The 19116-nt window shown below is 32.2% G+C and overlaps 3 protein-coding genes across 3 annotated transcripts; 2 read left to right on the top strand and 1 right to left on the bottom strand.

The window, feature by feature from the left end:
* The first annotated feature begins 10806 nt into the window (after positions 1–10806).
* Positions 10807–11877, top strand: LOC110626064 (stress-response A/B barrel domain-containing protein At5g22580). The gene is made up of 2 exons (XM_021771801.1): positions 10807–11033; positions 11476–11877. The coding sequence occupies exons 1-2, from the start codon at positions 10918–10920 to the stop codon at positions 11675–11677; spliced, it is 318 nt and encodes a 105-aa protein (XP_021627493.1). The 5' UTR covers positions 10807–10917; the 3' UTR covers positions 11678–11877.
* Positions 11878–12274: 397 nt separating this feature from the next.
* On the top strand, positions 12275–14166 carry LOC110625864. The gene is made up of 2 exons (XM_021771543.2): positions 12275–13869; positions 13952–14166. Exons 1-2 carry the CDS (start codon positions 13161–13163, stop codon positions 14056–14058), a joined length of 816 nt encoding a protein of 271 aa, XP_021627235.1. The 5' UTR covers positions 12275–13160; the 3' UTR covers positions 14059–14166.
* Positions 14167–15144: 978 nt separating this feature from the next.
* LOC110625863 (fructose-bisphosphate aldolase 6, cytosolic) lies at positions 15145–18592 on the bottom strand. The gene is made up of 2 exons (XM_021771542.2): positions 18140–18592; positions 15145–16455 (listed from the first exon to the last, which is right to left on the bottom strand). Exons 1-2 carry the CDS (start codon positions 18165–18167, stop codon positions 15407–15409), a joined length of 1077 nt encoding a protein of 358 aa, XP_021627234.1. The 5' UTR covers positions 18168–18592; the 3' UTR covers positions 15145–15406.
* Positions 18593–19116: the final 524 nt, after the last annotated feature.

Below are 19116 nucleotides of genomic sequence, written 5' to 3'. Positions count from 1 at the left end.
CTAAAAGATTCTCTAAATTAATAAATAGAAAAATTTTATATATTTTAAATTATATAATTAAAGGTAATATTAATTAAAAAGTTAAATTTGTCTTTAAATGATAAGATATAGTTAAAAAAAATTAAATTTCATATTTTGATTTAAATTTATTTTTAAATTATTATTAAAAATTTAAATAAAATATTTATTTATTAAATTTTTTAATTATTTAATATTTTAATGATGATTCATATGTTAATTTAGATATGTATTACTCTAATAAATTAGGAGTAAATAGGTATATTTTAATTAAGGGTCATTCTATTCTATTCGATTCGATTGATTTAGTTTAAAATGAAATTAATCGAATAAATTAAAAATTAAAATTTTAATATTTATAAAAATTAAATTAAATTTATTTTAAATAAAAATTAATTTAAATCGAATCAATTCAGTTTAATTAGTTTGACTTTATTTTTTTATATTTTAATTTTATTATTTTAAAATTTAATTAAAATATTTCAATTTTAGTTATACTCTAATTTTTTTTATATTATCAAAAATAATATATTATTATCACTAACTAACCGGTTTAATTTTATTATTATTTTTATTAAAATAAAATAAAATAAAAATTTTTAAATTTATTAAAAATAAAAATTAAATTAAAAAAATAAAAAATTAAATTAAAAAAATAAAAAATTAAATTAAAATTTTAAATTAATTCTTTTTTCCTGCTAACTTGGGTATCACAAAATACATTTATCTTTCAATTACAAGAACTAAGATTCTAACTTCCCTTTAACTTTGTACTTGTCTAATTAGATCTTTTTTCAATGGGCCAAAAGCCCTCTGGGTCATACAGAATTTTGGCTGAATAGAGTTAGAAACTTGAGAGAGCATTTTGAAATTAATTCTTTACTTAATATTAATTCAAATATTAGCTAACATAAATTTTCTTCAGGAAAAGAATTTGCTCTATATGAATGGAGTAAGCAAAATAACCGAAATTTATAAAATAATAATAATAATGGATGAAAAAGCTTAAAGCTTCATGTTAATTTATTATTATAGTTAAATATTTCCTTAATTTAAATTTTAGTTTTAAAAAACATATTTTGTATTTTATTTTTAAATATGGTTTATATTAGTAATTATGTATTATTCAATAACATTAAATAAAAATATTTTTATTTGTATAAATCTGATAAAAATTGCCTTAAGGTAAAATTTTGAAGAGATTTGATTTCCCAAGAAAATGAAAAAGGAGAGGGTAAAGAAGCAAAAGAGGTGGAGTTGTCAGGGAAAAGCAGTGTCCTAAAAGCAAGTGTACAGAAATCTGAATCCCATTCAAATTTTGAGAGACGAAGGTGAACGTGAGCTTATTATTGAGGCTTTTGAATTTGAATGTACAGTCTACTGATAATTTTGTTTAGTGTTTAGGGCACACTGCCACTGCCAGATAAGACATCTAATCTTCCAATTATTCCTTGCACGAGGGCCTCCTCCTCTGTCGCCACCCTCAATTTCCTTTCCATTCACTGCTAATATAATCTGCTTTTAAAATTAATTTTAAATTTTTTTTTTTTGTTTACAGTGAATTTTTGCTAAAATTAAGAGGTAAGAAGATCGAAAGAGTTTGAATTTGATGGATATATTTTTTAGGGTATTTAAGCAAAATAATGTCCTAGGGTTAGCCACTCAACCCACAAAAGGTAAAAGCCTCCTAGCTCTCTTGGGAAAGCTACAGGGTTTTGCTACTTATGGCTTTGAGCAGGATCCCTTCATGTGCAATATTCAAGCATCTACTACTCCCTAGGCCTATGCTCATAGCCCATAACCCAGCATAGTCCCTAAACTCCAACCATCATAAGATCTAAAAGTGCCTATAAACTTTCGCCACCGTCCGCTTTAATTCGGCTGTTGATATTAAGCTGAAGGACCTTATCACAACCAAAGAAAGCACAGATCTACTTCATGGATTCCCAAGATAATAAATGAAAAATTTCCAATTCAATCGCATCAAGAAACAAAAGGGGATTATAGCACCATGGTAAAGAAGAAACCCCCCATTTAACAATCAACAAAGGAGGACTCCATTAAAAATCCTTCCAAATGTTAAAAGATGCAAATTGGACTATAAATTTAATCAACAAGCTTATCTTTAAGATCTGATAGGTGCAATCAAATGAGACTAATCACAGCTCAAATAAAGAGAAAGATAAATCGCAACTACAGAAAAGTGGTGGCTAGAGCTCCCTCATCTAATCGGTGTTAAGAGTCACCAAAGGCTTGCATGCAAATATGGTACCAATCTCACATGTACCGATCATTAAACGATACCCTTCTAGCGAACTAATGTACCGAGACTAGGGAAGAGGCTGTTCCTTCCTGAAAGAGTAAGGAAAAGCTGTAAGTTTAACTGGCAATGAGTTCTAGTAATTCAAAAAAAGAAAGTTAAAAAATAGAGAAAACTCTTTCTAAACTTAAATCAGTCTAACATAAAAAAAAAATTAAATAATAATAATAACAACAATCATAATCAACTTGCCGGCTTAATTAAGAGCATCTCTAGCCAACAATTAAGATAGGAATTTCCTGACAACTCCTTTGAAATTGATCCAGGAAATGTTATTCTTCCGATTGTTAATCAAATGGTTAATAAGTACTAGACCAAATTACTGTTAAAATTTTGGTTGATATGCTTAAATATGTTGGCTTCCGGTTTCTACTTTGGTGATAATATGAAAATTATGTAGTTTTAATATTTTAAAACACTTAGATATTGAATTTGATTTTCTTTAAAATAAGTTAATTCGTTTAAATTTTATTATCTTAATAGGTTAAATAAGGATTAGAGAATAATAAGAAAAAAATCAATTTGTACTCTACATTCTGAAATTAAATATGGACACAATCAAATTCGTAAAAGAATAAGAAGCAGAGTCTTACTTAAACTCAAATTTCTAGACGAATTTTATTATGGACTATACTATGGACATAACATACTTGACGAATAGAGTCTAATTTCAAATTGGAAAAATAAACATATAACTCTCTCTTCTAGATATATTCAACTTTAATTTTATCTAATTATACTTATATTAGATTAGGACTTGACACTATAAAAAGAAAACATTCTGATATATCTCTCATATCATCTTATCTCTTATCTCCCATTCTTATATTAGTTTAGAAGGCTGAAAACACTATTCTTCTAGTGATGTTTCAACTATGAACATGTGTGACTAATTTCTTTTTTTCAATTAAAAGATAATTGAAATTTCAATTTAATTGGTTGTGAAATTTATGTGATTCTATTGTTTTTTTAATCGTTCTTGATATTTATATTGTTTCTGTTACTAGTATTTATTATTATTCTATTAATTATTGCAATAAGACCGCTGCATAGTTATTAGAATAATATATTGCTATTCAGATTGATTAAATTCGTAATTGTTCAGTTTAATCTGAAACAAGTGGTGAATTAGATTGTGTAAACCTCTCTTAAGGAACAATATAATTTAACTTAAAAGAACCAAACCTCTCTCGTATTTGTTAGTTAAAATCAGATCCTTCTAAATCTTAATACTGTAATTGAATTGGTTGTCCAAAAGTTAGAACTAGTTAATTTTTGATATCTATAACTGATTTATCAAAAATTAATTTTAAATTATTTTTATATTTGTGATGAATAATAAAGTTAAAATTAATATTATTTTTTTAACTGAATATTTCTCGTTTTGATTCTTTTTTTTAATTTAATTATTTATTTTTTAAATTGATTTTATTTATTTTCACTTCTTTTTTCAAAACCTCTACATTTTATTTTATTTTATTTTATTTTATTTTATTTTATTTTATTTATTCAATAAAATTAATTTATTTATCAATTCCTTTATAATCGATTTTGCTCATTATTATTATAAATTTTATTTTAAGTAGAAATTTATTTATTTTTTATTTCGATGCGGATCGGTTGACAAATAGGCTAACATTTTGGATAAAGACTTTGAAGATACGGTGGATAGACATGGTTCTAAATTATTAATGAAGATAACAAGTTTGGCATGTCTATTGTCTGAAGATGACCCTGTTAGAATTAATTTTGTAATTATTCTAAATAATTTATGGGCTAATATGTAAATAATAAATATGATATGTGGTTATATGAATAGTCAATTATTGAAGTGGTCTATATTGATTTTATTGACTATTAAAGGTATCAGTATGGTTATAGGATTACAGTGTAGAGACCCTTTAGTAATTTCTATTTTGTTAAAGGACCGAAATAGAAATTAACCTACCCAATAGGGTTTTATAAGGTCGTGGTCTCCGGGGAATCAAATAAGATAGAACCCTAGTCTCCTTAGCTATTGTTCTTTTCAAACTCTTATTTGGTATTCCTGCAAGACTGCATACCTACTCTTGTGTACTACAAGAATTTAATTCAATACACCATGATGTCAGGTACGCGTGTCTAGTTTATTTGTTCGATTTAATTCTTAAATCTAGTGAATGCATGATTCAGGGATTTAAATTAATTTATTGTTTTAATTTCCTAACAAGTGGTATCAGAGCTGAAATGCATATTGCTAGATTTAGAATTTTTTGTTGATCGAACAATATTTTGTTGATTAGTGATTCTGAATTAATTTTGTATTGCCGGAATTTATTTTGTTGTTTGATTGATTTTCTGGAATAATGTATTCAAATTTCGAATATTGAATCATTAAAAATCAATTAATTAATTTTTGTAAAATTAAAAAAAAAAAAATTGGATTTCGGGTTACTGTTCATCGAAGAACAGTTTCGAAGGAAGCTTTGAACTTGATTTTCGATTTTAGTTTTAGGGCGAATTGAATCGGAAGTTAGATGGTTTTGGTGTCGGAATGTGTATTTTTCCCGGAACCTCCGAGTTCCAGCGACGGCGGTGGCCTAAATCGGAGGCCAAAGCTTCTGTTTTTCCGTTTTTCGAACCTCCATCGCAGATTTTGTTTTGCGATTTTTCGAGCTATCTGTGGCCAATCACGCTGTTTTAAGGTTACCTATTGTTGCAGGAGACTCGCCTGAGTCTCTGGTGGTGATCTTAGGCAGCAAGAGGCGGCGGAGAGGCTGGTTGGAAGATTTGCAGGCGGCGGCTAGGGTTGTTGCAGACTGGTTCGCGTGAGAAAGGAAGGGGACGACTGGACTTTTACAGTCCAGTCCTTCCGGCTTTCTTCTTTTTCATTTAGGCCATTCTGCAACATTTCACTTTGGCCCTTGTTCTTCTCAGCGTGTGCGTTTTGGCCATTAGTGGAACGGCGCCGTTTTGGCGCTGGACCCTAAGGCTGCACACGGCTGGGCTTCGTTGTTTTGGGCCTATTTTGGCCTGGCCCATTCAGCTGGTGGCCCAGTCTGCTGCCTTAATTCTTTTCAACCCCTAAAGTTTTTTTCTAGTTCTTTTCTAGCCCATCAGACTTTCATTTAATTAATTTTGACCCCAAAACTTATATTTTAAATTAATTTAGCCCAATTTCAGTTATTTAATCTTTAAAATTTTGTCATTTAAGGATTGAATTTTTTTTTTCAGGAAGGGCAATTAATTTAATCAATTTATTTTGAGTTCAATTTTGGAAAACCTTTAAGTCCTTATTTGTCGAATATTTATAAGAGTAAGTTAGTTGAAGCAATAAGTCGCCAAAGTGACCTCTATTGTGGAAAATTAATTTATTTGGAATATTAGACAGGTGTATTAAAATTCCTTGCGGGTAGTTAACCGGCCCAAAGGAAGGTTGCTATCTGGCTGATTTTGAATACACATTCGGTGATAAATATGTGACAATTGTTTTGTAAATTATCCATGTGAATAATAAATCGGCCCAAAGGAAGGTTTATTATTTGACAGGACTAAATTGTCAATATTTGATTGCTAAGTAAGATGCCAATTACAAGTTAACTTTTTTTTTACATCCAAAGATGAAAAACTTTAATGTTGTGCCGGTATCTTATTTCCAAACATTGAACTCTACTTTTGACTTTTGTTTCAAAATTTGTGGATTGTGAGCAATTTTGTCCTTATTTTGTTTTATTTTCTCTGATGTCAGCCAACATGTCATTCAATCCTAACAATCTCCCATTTGGGGGTGTCCTGCTGAAGCTAAGCCTTATAGGCCTAATGAGTCAAAGTTGGATGCCAAAACTGTTAGCTGCTACTTTGTTGGTTATTCTGAGCGGTCAAGGGGTTATAAGTTCTATAATCCCACCACTAGAACTATTTTTGAGACGAATATTGCAACATTCTTTGAGGATGTAGAGTTTGGGGGGAGAAATAAAGAAAGAAACATTGTCTTTGAGGAGGAAATGAGTCAAGAAAACTCAATATTGTTTCCTGTTATTGCTCCTACTAGTGTTCAGGCTCCTGCGCCTATCACTAATCAAGAAGCAATTTTAGAACCAATACAAGACAATGTTGAACAACCTCTCCAGCAGGATGGAGAAGTTATTCTTCCTTCAAATCAAGCTCAACAACCTCAAGAACCTTTGCCTTTAAGAAGGTCTACTAGAGAGAGAAGAAGTGCTATCCCTGATGATTATCTAGTATTTCTTCAAGAACATGTAGATACTGTAGACATGATAGAAAATGATCCTATCAGTTTCCATCATGCCATGCAGAGTTCTATCTCTCATAAGTGGATTGAGGCAATGGGTGAAGAGTATAAATCTATGCAAGACAATAAAGTATGGGATCTCGTTCAATTACCTGAAGGAAAGAAACCCATTGGTTGCAAATGGATATTTAAAACCAAGAGGGATTCTATAGGTAATGTGGAGAGATATAAAGCCCGTCTTGTAGCAAAAGGTTATACTCAAAAGGAAGGGATTGACTATACAGAGACCTTTTCTCCAGTTTCTTCAAAGGACTCTTTTAGGACAATCATGGCCTCAGTTGCACATTTTGACCTTGAACTTCATCAAATGGATGTTAAGACTGCGTTTCTCAATGGAGACATTGATGAAACCATCTATATGGTGCAACCAGAAAACTTTGTGATTGGAGATCCGAAGCAAATGGTTTGCAGATTAAAGAAATCCATTTATGGGCTCAAGCAAGCTTCTCGTCAGTGGTACTTTAAGTTTCATCAAGTAATTGTCTCGTTTGGTTTTGAGACAAATACTGTTGAAGATTGTGTGTATCACAAGTTCAGTGGGAGTAGGTATATCTTTTTGGTTCTGTATGTGGATGACATACTTCTTGCTACTAACTCTTTAGAATTGATGCATGAAACCAAAGTCTTTCTTTCAAAACACTTTGAAATGAAAGATTTGGGTGAAGCTTCTTTTGTTTTAGGGATTCAGATTCATCGAGATCGTTCTCGAGGTATTCTTGGATTATCACAAAAGAGCTATATTGAGAAAGTGCTCAAGAGGTTTGGTATGCAAAATAGTAAACCAATTGATACACCTGTCGCTAAAGGAGATAAATTTAGTCTTAAACAGTGTCCTAAAGGTGAACTTGAGATTCAGGAAATGCAGAAGATTCCTTATGCATCAGCAGTTGGGAGTCTAATGTATGCTCAAGTTTGCACTCGTCCAGATATTTCTTTCATTGTAGGCATGTTGGGTCGATATCTCCATAATCCAGGCATGGATCACTGGAAAGCAGCCAAAAGAGTATTGAGATATCTTCAGAGAACTAGAGGACATATGCTCACTTATAGGAGATCAGATCAGCTGGAGATCATTGGGTATTCTGATTCTGATTTCGCCGGATGTCAAGATAGTAGAAAATCCACATTGGGCTACATTTATCTATTGGCTGGTGGTGCTATTTCCTGGAAGAGTGCGAAACAAACTCTTGTAGCCACCTCCACCATGGAAGCAGAATTTGTAGCATGTTATGAGGCATCAAATCAGGCAATTTGGCTGAGAAACTTTGTCGCAGGACTGCGTATTGTAAGTGGTATTGAAAGACCACTAAAGTTATATTGCGACAACAATTCAGCAGTTTTATTCTCCAACAACAACAGAAGCTCTTCTCGATCGAAATACATCGAGATAAAGTTTTTAGCTGTGAAGGAGAGAGTACAGAGTGAACAAATATCCATAGAGCATATTGGGACAGACTCCATGATTGCGGATCCGCTTACTAAGGCAGTGATACCGAAGCTTTTCCATGAGCATACTGCTCACATGGGTATCATTTTGTTTGAGACTGTCTAGTTTTAGTGGGAGTTTGCTTGTTATGTAAACCATTACATTTCTTTTGGATGGATGCTCTATTTTGTTTTGGATATTTTATTCTATTTTAATGAAATTGGAATTGAGCTCATTTTTGATGTTTATTGCACTCTGTATTAAAATTGATCTCAATTTTGTGTGACCAGTTGGAAACAGGCATAATATGATCACTTTATATGTAGTTTCCATGCTACACTCCTATAATAAATCTATGTCATTTGGGGGTATTGACAATGTGATTAATGTTGAACTTAGTCATGAGATATGGCGAATGTTTCTTTAGTCCTTTGTCAATATTACTAATGGACGGGATTATTTTTGATATCTTATGTAACTACATTTTTGTGCGCACTTTTGATATTCATATTTATTTTACACTTGTTAGCCCAAGTGGGAGATTGTTAGAATTAATTTTGTAATTATTCTAAATAATTTATGGGCTAATATGTAAATAATAAATATGATATGTGGTTATATGAATAGTCAATTATTGAAGTGGTCTATATTGATTTTATTGACTATTAAAGGTATCAGTATGGTTATAGGATTACAGTGTAGAGACCCTTTAGTAATTTCTATTTTGTTAAAGGACCGAAATAGAAATTAACCTACCCAATAGGGTTTTATAAGGTCGTGGTCTCCGGGGAATCAAATAAGATAGAACCCTAGTCTCCTTAGCTATTGTTCTTTTCAAACTCTTATTTGGTATTCCTGCAAGACTGCATACCTACTCTTGTGTACTACAAGAATTTAATTCAATACACCATGATGTCAGGTACGCGTGTCTAGTTTATTTGTTCGATTTAATTCTTAAATCTAGTGAATGCATGATTCAGGGATTTAAATTAATTTATTGTTTTAATTTCCTAACAGACCCAGCAACTCTAACTGAAACAGAACTAAAGGAAAATTACACATCAAAAGCAATGACATCATTTATGTTCATTAGGGTATCAATGGCCCTAAACACATCTACTGGTCCCCCAATGCTTGGATAGTTTAGGGTTACCCTAAATGTGGGATAGAGTAAGATAAAATTCTGTTTTGTTCATGAATGTAAAAAATGGCAGATACCCATAATTAGTTAATTACATTTCAGATATGGGAATTGGATATTGGACTTAATTTCTAACTATTTAGTTCAAAAAGTTTGAATAAAGCCATGATAATAGCTTTAGCTGAGAATCCGAAGAAATCTTTTGAATTGAGTGAATCAGACATTAGCCAAAAGCTAATGGACAAACTTTTAAGGACAATTTTAGTGGAAAATTTGGTATGAATATTAGACATTGTAATGTGAAAGAAAATGAAATGTCCCAAGATAATTGATGATAATAACATCATAACTTCCCTTGATATCTATTTTCTTTATAAGAAAAAAGAAAACAGAAAAGGCGAATCCGATAAAAAAACCAAAATTTTACACTAATTACAATTATATCCAAAAGTTCTTATTTTAAACCACATACCCCAAACTTTAAGATTAAGGGCAATTAGAGTTGAATCTCAAAACTATTTGTACCAAAATTTAAATTTTATGGTTGCTATCCATAACAAAATGCACCGACTATAAATTGTTTGCTTCTTTTATTTTTGTTAATAAAATTTTGAGTTTTGCATACAATTGGTCTTAATTTTAAAGGGTTTGAATATAATTTTAAATTAATGAAAATTTTAGCCTTTTTCTTCGATAAGAAAAAAATAAATTATGAAAAATTTATTATTTAATCTCTATATTATAAAAGTTAATTTTTCACTTTTAAAAAATATATTAAAATATTTTTAATATTTTAAAAGTCTATTAATTAACTTCTCCATTAATTTTAATTATTAAACATTATAAAAAAATTTAAAATGCCATCGATTCAAATGATTAATTAATATATATTTTTTATAAAATTAAAGAACTAACTAATGAGTTTTTTTAAAATATAAAAATTAAATAGTAAAACACTTAATAATTATAATTAACATTAACGGAGAACTAATTAGTAATATTTTTTAGAACATTAAAAATATTTTAATATATATTTTAAAATTAAGAAATTAATTAATAAATTTTTTTATAATATGGGGCCTAAATATAAATTTTTCTTAAAGCTAAAAGCAGAGATATGACGTTGATTTATTGGAGTCCAATAATATAACCTTGAAGCACATGGGAAGGACATGGAGAAAAAGCCAGTAAAGTTTAGAGAGAGAGAGAGAGGAAAAGGTGCTTTAGGCCATTTTCATTCCTCGCACATGGATAGAAAATAAGAAATAGATAAAATAAAATTGAAGGCACTGTCATGTTATGATAACACCTATGGAAAATACAAGTCCAAAATTCAAGAAAAATACATAGCATGCACTCACACATAGGACCCCATTTCATGTGGAAAAGCAAATATTACCAGACAATGGTGATGAGGACAAATTTTTACTGTAAGGTGGAGCAAAGAAGTTGCTGAGTAGTGGGTCTATAGACCATGCAATATCATGCATTGTACCATTCCCATATATTCATCTGCAGATGCTGTCCAAGAAAGCTTCATTTTTTTTTGTTTTTTAATTTTTGGGTAACACAAAGCGAGTGAAATTATATGTCATGGAGTGTGACAGTGGACAGATGGACTGTGGAAGTTGACACATGAACAATAAGTGTCTCTCTTTGTGTATATATACTAAGGGTTTGGTGGCAGATTTTAGGGTGTGTTTGTTCAACACTCAGCTGCCATGGGGTTCGAGCACTTGGTCATTGTTAGGTTTAAGGAAGGCGCTGTGGTGGCGGACATTATGAAAGGCTTGGAGAAGCTGGTTTCTGATGTTGATCTTGTCAAGACCTTTGCATGGTGAGTCTTTAGTTTATTACTTAGCCCTTATACATGCTTCTCTAGCTAACCATGAAATCAAGGTTTCTTTGCTTTTTTTTTTCCTTTTATACAATTTGCTCCAATTGAAACTCAAATTCGAGATCTCTCGATCCTAAAAATAAATAGGGTATCCATGAATTAAAACCCATTGGCATATTTCTTTGTTTAGTGGAACCCAAGTTTGCATATCATGTGTTTGCATGGTAAGTCTTTAGTTATTTACCTTAGCCCTTATACATCTTCTCTAGATCACCATGAAAATTAAGGTCTTTGCTCTTTTTTTTTGGCACAATTGGCTCGAACTCAAAGCCTTTTCAGCTCTGGAAATGACCAGGGTCTCAATGAATTAAAGCCCATTGGTAAAGGTTTCTTTGTTTAGTGGAACCTGAGTTTGCATATCATGTGTTTGTGTTTTTGACAGGGGAGAGGATTTGGAGAGCCCAGAGATGCTTACACAAGGATTTACTCATGCAATCTCAATGACTTTTGACAAGAAACAAGACTACACTGCTTTTCAAACACATCCTAGTCATGTTGAGTTCTCTGCTACATTTTCAGCTGCCATTGAGAAGATTGTGGTTCTTTGTTTCTCATCTGTTCAGGTTAAACCAGCTATTGCATGATCTATATATGAGATCTAGAAATTAATATTAGGAAGATGGTAATTTATGGCCTTATATTTTGTGTGTGAGTATCAACCTATGTGTGTTAGCTTTGCATGTATAATAAAGTGCTGGTATCTATTATTTCTTGCAACTACATCTCCATGTATCTTCAACATTAAATCTTGTATCAAGGAAATGTTTTTCTTGTTGTATGTTCATCATTTTGCTTTTGTAATGAACAAACAGCTATCCCTACTGTATTTTAAGATTTATACAACAGTATTATAACATTAGTTATATTTATAAAAAATATTGTTTTAGAACTATTAAAACAACAGTTTGATAAGTAAACAAATTTAATTTTTCACTATATATATATAATATTTTATGTTTGTTAAATTTTTAATTTTAACCATGATTAAACTGTTGTTTTATGTTATAGAACAGAGGCAAATGCAGTAGATTTCAGACTATTATTGTTAATCTATTACTATAATTTAAGTATATAAGACAATAAATTTCGACTAATACCTTTTAAGGAAGTATTCTACTGTGAGATTTAACATGTTTAATAATTATTGTATATTTTCAAATAAGTGAAACTTATAAACTTTTTATATCATAATACACGTCGCGTGTAAATAAACGGTCAGATTTTGAAATAATTTAATATTATTTCAGAAAATTACTAATTTGAAAGCTCAATTTTTTGTGTGATTAAAGCCTAATGGGAACATTATAAGAACCCCTTCTAATATTGATGCTAATAGCCTAATACTATTATTAGTCAAAAAGTAGTAAAATTACTTTTAGAAATTGTTGCTAAACTTTATCTAGTGTAATCAATGATGCTTAAACCATTGATTTATCCTTAATCATCAAGGTCCCATGCCATAGTAACCTTGTCTCCCTCAATCATTCTCAATTAATTTCTTAACTGGCAACAAGATTTTTAAGAAAAAAGTTAATAAAAATAATTTGCAAAAAAAAAATTTCATGCATATGGGCTCATGATACATCATTATGTGAAGATTCATGAGCAGACACACAATGAAAGGTCACCAAACATGTGGTCCAGTGACACATCAGTCAATGAGATATCATGTGTTTCTAAGAATAATGATAGAAAAGGATGAAAACATGCAGAATCTAAATAAAAGGTGGCAGAAAAGTATTGGCAAATAAGGAGAATTGCAGGAGCAAATAAAGGTTACTGTGAAATTATAAAATTCCACACACACCCCAAAGAAAATTTATAATAGAAAAGGTTGGAAAAAGGAAGAAAAAAATAGGATTAAAAAGAAAGATAAGGTGGAATTTTATAGTGGTTTTGATTCTCAGAGATGCCATTGACACCAGAGGATGAAAAAACCAAGCTGAAAATGAATCCACTTGCTGGATTAAAGTAGATTCTCTGTCATCTGATCACAAGGCCAAGAGCCCCAGAAGTTTTGTTTACCATTTGAAAGATCAAATCAGCAAGCGAAGAAAGGGAAGGAAAATGCATACATTCAAGAAACTCAAGCTTTTAGTTGCTGTGCTCATCTTTCATCTCTTGTTTGCTACTTGTCAATCCCAACACAGTTCTACCACCTTCTGTGGCAAAATCCCGATTCAGAGTCCCTTTCTGAGTTCAAATTCAACTGTTCAATCCCCATTAAATCGCATGATGCTATGCAGATCTCAGAAACTTTTCTTCAGAACCTCTCTTGGTCTTTTGCCAGTTTCTTCAGTCGATTACACAACTAAAACACTAATCATTTCTCAACCTTCTTGCTCTTCTTCCCAGCATTTTGTTTCTCCTGCTCTTCTGTCTGCTGGGTTTCCTACTTCGAAGCCTAACTCACTTCTTCTCTTCAACTGCTCAAACAAAATCCATCCCATGACATCGTTTAAAGGCAACTGCAGTCGCTTGAATGCTTGTGCACCTTCATCTGAAACTCACCGTCTTCAAATCCCTTATTCATGCCTACTTGTTCCTGATTTTGAAAAACTTGACAAGGGTTTTCATCCAAAAGATTTGAATTGTTCACATTACAGCAGAGTGTATAGAAGTTCTTCAAGTGATGATTACAGCGACGAATATGAATTAGGGACAAGGATATCTTTCGACATCCCTGACCATGTGCCAGATGTCTGCAATGAATGCAAAAAGCCTAATGGAAACTGTGGAGTTGGATTGAGATGTATATGCCACCCTAAAGATTGTAGTAAGTGAAAAATCTAGTCTTATTTCTTCTTTCTGTGGTTTACAAGTTTCTTCTGGTTTTGATTGATGGTTCTTCTTTGCAGGAGATAAGGTCATTTCTATGGCTGGATCATTCAAGTCATTTGGTACAAATATGTTCTTCTCTATACTTTCTTCCATTGTAGTCTTGGTTTCCTTCATGATTTATTGATATAATAAAATTAAATGCTATGCATATATTAGATCATCCATGTTCTTTTTTCTAATTGCTGTTGTATCAGAAATCCAATGCAACTTACAGATGTCTGTAGCTTCACCATTTTTCTCTGTCATCTAAATTGAGCCAATTCTTGCAATTTCTGATGGCTGCCAAAATAAAAGAGTAATGATCCTGCAAAAAAGAAAAGCTCCTGAAATATGAGACCTGAAAATGCTTGCATCCTCTAAATTCTTGCCATTAAAAGAATAGATCTTAGTTAACATCACAACTACAAATTCAGATAAACTCTATATAATTACTGTAAATGGGTGCATCCAGTTCAATTACCACCTAAGGAAAAAGGGAAAAAAAAAACTACTCTAGAAATACAAGCTGCCAAAAAGACGTACAATAATAGCCAAATTAGCCATGACAAAGCTGATAGCTACAATGGGACAGGCACATAGAGACACAAGTTTGCAGAATTATTGAGAGAGCTAGAATCCATAATTGGAGTAACATTAACATACAATAAAAAGAATCCAAATTTGATCTATGCACGGTTATTGAAACTCGTGCATTCAAACTTGTGCAGCAAATGGTATAGTGCATCCATCTGAGTACACTAATAATGCAGCACAACTCTGCTGTATGATTGATACTTCCCATAGAATGCCCACCTAAAGAACAAAATTGAGGAAGGGTAGAATTGAAAATAACAGAGATACACTGTGGGGCTAATAATTACATAGATACAACAAGTATTAGAGGCACATGTGAATGTGTAATGAATATTGAGCAGATTCTTTGTGAATGATGCATTATTCTCCAGTTTCTCAATTCTTGACTGTTATTTGAAGACACTTTAAATTTAAACATGTAAACCAAAAAAAAAAACAAAAGAAGAAAATGCAGAAAACATCAGAAGGATTTGTTAATGCTGAATCTACATATTTTCACTAGGATGTAAATCATTGCCTTGGGCGGCATAAAGCATTTCACAACAGAACATGGTCACTAATCACTGTGGTTTACACCACTTGGAACTTGAATAATAAGAGCCAAACAAGTGAGTATACAGTGGGAAAGAATGCATAATTACAAGAACCATTCTTCAGTAGTGCAAGTAAATCTATATTTAGAAAAAGATTCAAGACCATAAATTGAAAGATGATTAAACAAGGAAATAATTGCCTAGCCAAAATCAGCCACAACTAGAGGCTGAAAAACAATGATGAAATGTCTCCACATGTTCGCAAGTGGACCATTGTAATGGCAAAGGAAAATAAAAGAAACTAAGGAATTAATGCCTGTGCCTTGTCATACACAGAAGAAGCTCCAAAACACCATCCGTCAAGGCTTAGTACTTGTAATCCTTCACATGAAGACTATCTGCAGCACCTTCTCCCAGGGTAGCATCCCCTTTGTAAGAACCTAAAGTAGCCTCTGAATTAGCTTTGCATCTCACATGGAAAGCAGCCTGCGCCTTCTTTACATTTTCCTCCTTTCCTGCCCATGCCTTGAGGGTGCTCTGCTGAAGAGCACGGCCAAAAGAGAATGTAAGGGACCAGGGTTTCTTGCCCTTGAGTTTGTTCATTGCATTCAAATTGATAGTGGCTTCCTCCTCGCTTTGTCCACCAGAAAGGAACACAATAGCTGGAACAGCAGGAGGAACTGTTCGCTGCAGAGCCCTGACAGTATACTCAGCTATCACTTCAGGTTTAACCTTTGGGCTATCTGAGCCAGGGGTCACCATGTTTGGCTTCAAAAGAGTTCCCTCCAGAAGAACATGGTGATCATTTAATGCTTTGTAGCAAGCTGCGAGAACGCGCTCAGTCACATCTGCACAGCGATTAATATCATGAGATCCATCCACCAAAATCTCAGGCTCAACAATAGGTACTAAGCCATTCTCCTGGCAAATTATAGCATAACGTGCCAAGCCATTGGCATTCTCATTAATAGAAAGTTGAGATGGTTCAGTTGGACCAATCTTTAGCACAGCTCGCCATTTAGCAAATCGAGCCCCAGCTTCATAATACTTCTGACAGCGCTCAGCTAGGCCATCAAGTCCGAGAGTTGAGGTTTCACCATTTGTTCCAGGAAGCTCAACAATTCCCTTGTCAACTTTGATTCCTGGAAGAACACCCCCTTCCTTGAGAATGTCAACAAAGGGCTTCCCATCAGTTCTTTTCTGGTAAAGTGTTTCCTCAAAAAGGATTACACCACTGAGGAACTGAAGGACATCAGGAGTGCAGAATAGGAGCTCGCGAAAAGCTCGCCTATTAGACTCAACATTCTCAACATTGATGCTAGCTAGACGCTTGCCTATTGTGCCAGTTGATTCATCTGCTGCCAGGATTCCCTTTCCAGGGGTGCCAATGTAAGCAGCATTGGCAATCAGTTCATCTGCACCAGCATTTTGAAGGGCAAAAAAGAAAAGGAAAAATTCAATGATTTAGAATGTGAAATTCAGTGTATAATGATGAAGGTTATGAAAAAAGCAAGTAACTAATACACTAAAAGTGAAGCAAAACTAAAAGCTAGATGAATAAAAATAACAACTCTTCTGATGGCAATAAACCCAAAAACATGATGAAATAAGGTTTAAGTGTGAAATGAAAAGATTTTTGAATGAAGGAAAAAATTAAATAACATTTAAAAAAGAATGAAGTGGATAAGATATACTTCATAAGATGCACACCATAAGAGTATTGTATTTTGTTTATCACCTCAGCTTCACATTGCAGATAGAGATAACATAAAGCATGAAGATAATCAGAGTCATCAACAAACTGAAGCAAAAGAAGCAATTAGAACAATAACAGTTCTATGTAAAACCAAAAATTTAGTGCTAAGTTCCACTGGCGAGTAAGTATCAAAATTTGATCCAACAAGTTCAACAGACAGAAAGTTTTAATACCTTTTAGAATTAAATCTTGCAGATAGATGATCATAAAAACCAATAAGTTACATCCTAACCTAGAATCAGCCTAAAGAACAAAAATACAGTGAAAGATGATGATGAAAAAACAACTTGTGAGGAACTTGGTTTCTAAATTATGATTATTTCGCGGATAACAACTGCAAATACTAATAACCATCAAATAGATGCAGCTGTAGGTTTCGCCTAATGGTAACTCCATATTGTTAAATTTGGGAGTCCCAAGTTCAACTCCCCCTAGCCCTACTGTTGTAAAAAAAGAGAAGAAAAACACAATTGAATAGGTAAAATCAAGAGTTAATATTGTATCCCTGACATTATATTAAAAATTAGAATCCATAAACCAGGAAATAGGATAATTAATTTCTCCACATGCTTATTGATAGATGTCAACCTGGCAACACCAATTTTACTTTAATTTTGCTTAAATTTTAGAAGGAAAAAATATAGATTAGCAATGAACAAAATCATTAGGGAAAAGGAGAGAGATGATATGGTGCATCAGATAATTATCTTAATAACAACACTATCTTTGTTATTAAACAATCTTAGCACAAAACAGCTGTAAATAAACCTTTTTAGCACAATGAGCTCCACTGACCCAAGGAGAGCAATCATTATTTATACAGGTTTCAGTGCAGCTTTTCTATAAGAGATTCAGAGGTTAATTTTTAGTATTGCCATAACAGGATAAGCGACCAAACAAATAACCAAGACAACATCAAACAAAGGCAATACTAAAGGAACAAAATAACCCAAAAGAGGATAAAAAATATTATATTCAATTGTTTAAATAAAATGTTTCAACAGAACATAAACCAAAATCTTTATACAAAAGGAATATTTGGAAATTGGCAAAAGAAATATTGGGCAATTGGCATTTTGCTTTTCCGATTGCCTTTGCTAAAAGCTGCAGATCAAAATTCGAGAAAATAACCAACTGGATTTAGCATTCAACTCTAGATCCTTAAATCTTAAAAAGTCACTGAAATTTGCATCTTGCGATCTCACTTATGTTACTATTTTGCTAAACGATGTTCTAAGTAGTGCATGTGCAATTGCCAAAAACAGCTGCAATTGCAAATAAATTCAAAATGGCCCAAGTCATTTTTAAATCATTTAAGTTGAAAAAGAAGAAAGATAACAAACCATGGTATTTTCCCTTAAAGCAAGACATGATGATTCTTTGTGTTGAGAAAGAGAGAAGAAATAAATGAAATATCACTTAATATAAAAGGGAAGAAAGCTAAGTAGAGAAGAAAGAGATGTGGTCACAAGAAAGGCTCTGCAACGCTTATGGCGGATTTGCAAGTTCTTGGTCACGTAAGTACCACTTGTGCTGTAGGACTATCTCTTCGGACCATGGTTGCCTGGTCAGTTTCTTGGAAACCATGCAATTATTATTCAGTACTTATAGTTTTGGATCTCTGCAACTCCACCACTATATTATAGGCCAAATCTTAGCTTTCTCCAATACAAGTTGGGAAAGTTGGACACCATTGAACATGATGCGGCCTTTGGCCCACTTTCCTTCATCCCATCAACCATGGCCTGTGCTTTGTACTAGTGAGTTTGGCATTTGCTTCGGGCTTTGTTTAGGAATAATAGGGATTGTATTACAGTATTTCTTAATAATAGGATTAAATATATTATAATAATCAAACTAAATTTTTTAAAGAAAATTGAAGTTGTGTTCTTTGCCAAATTCAAACCTAAATCACTTAAGAGTTGGTCAACTTCGTGAAGCAGAGGGAATTCAATCTTGAGTAGTCCAAATTTGTGATGGCACTAGAGATAGAAGAAAGAGATTTTACGAAAGTAGGCACAGGCAATTTGTTTAATAGGATCAACTTGGGTGCCCTAAAATAAAAGTAATTGGAAAAATAAATAGACTTATTCTGTTAATAAAGGAGTGAAATTAAGACCTTAAATATTTAGAGGTGATTTCAATAATAAAGCTTTCTAAGATAAAGTTAATGAAAGATTATATAAAAAAAATTATTACATTTTAAAAAGAAAAAAAAAAGAGAGAGAGAGAGGGTTTTGACTAATTAACTTCTGAAATTGTCACTTCATTTATATAATTTTATATTGTTAAAATAGTATTTCTCTGAAAATAGTAAAAA

Source organism: Manihot esculenta, chromosome 11, assembly GCF_001659605.2.
Source record: "Manihot esculenta cultivar AM560-2 chromosome 11, M.esculenta_v8, whole genome shotgun sequence".
NCBI classification, from domain to species: domain Eukaryota; kingdom Viridiplantae; phylum Streptophyta; class Magnoliopsida; order Malpighiales; family Euphorbiaceae; genus Manihot; species Manihot esculenta.
Note: the sequence above shows the minus strand (reverse complement) of the source record. Positions and strands in the feature narration are given on the sequence as shown.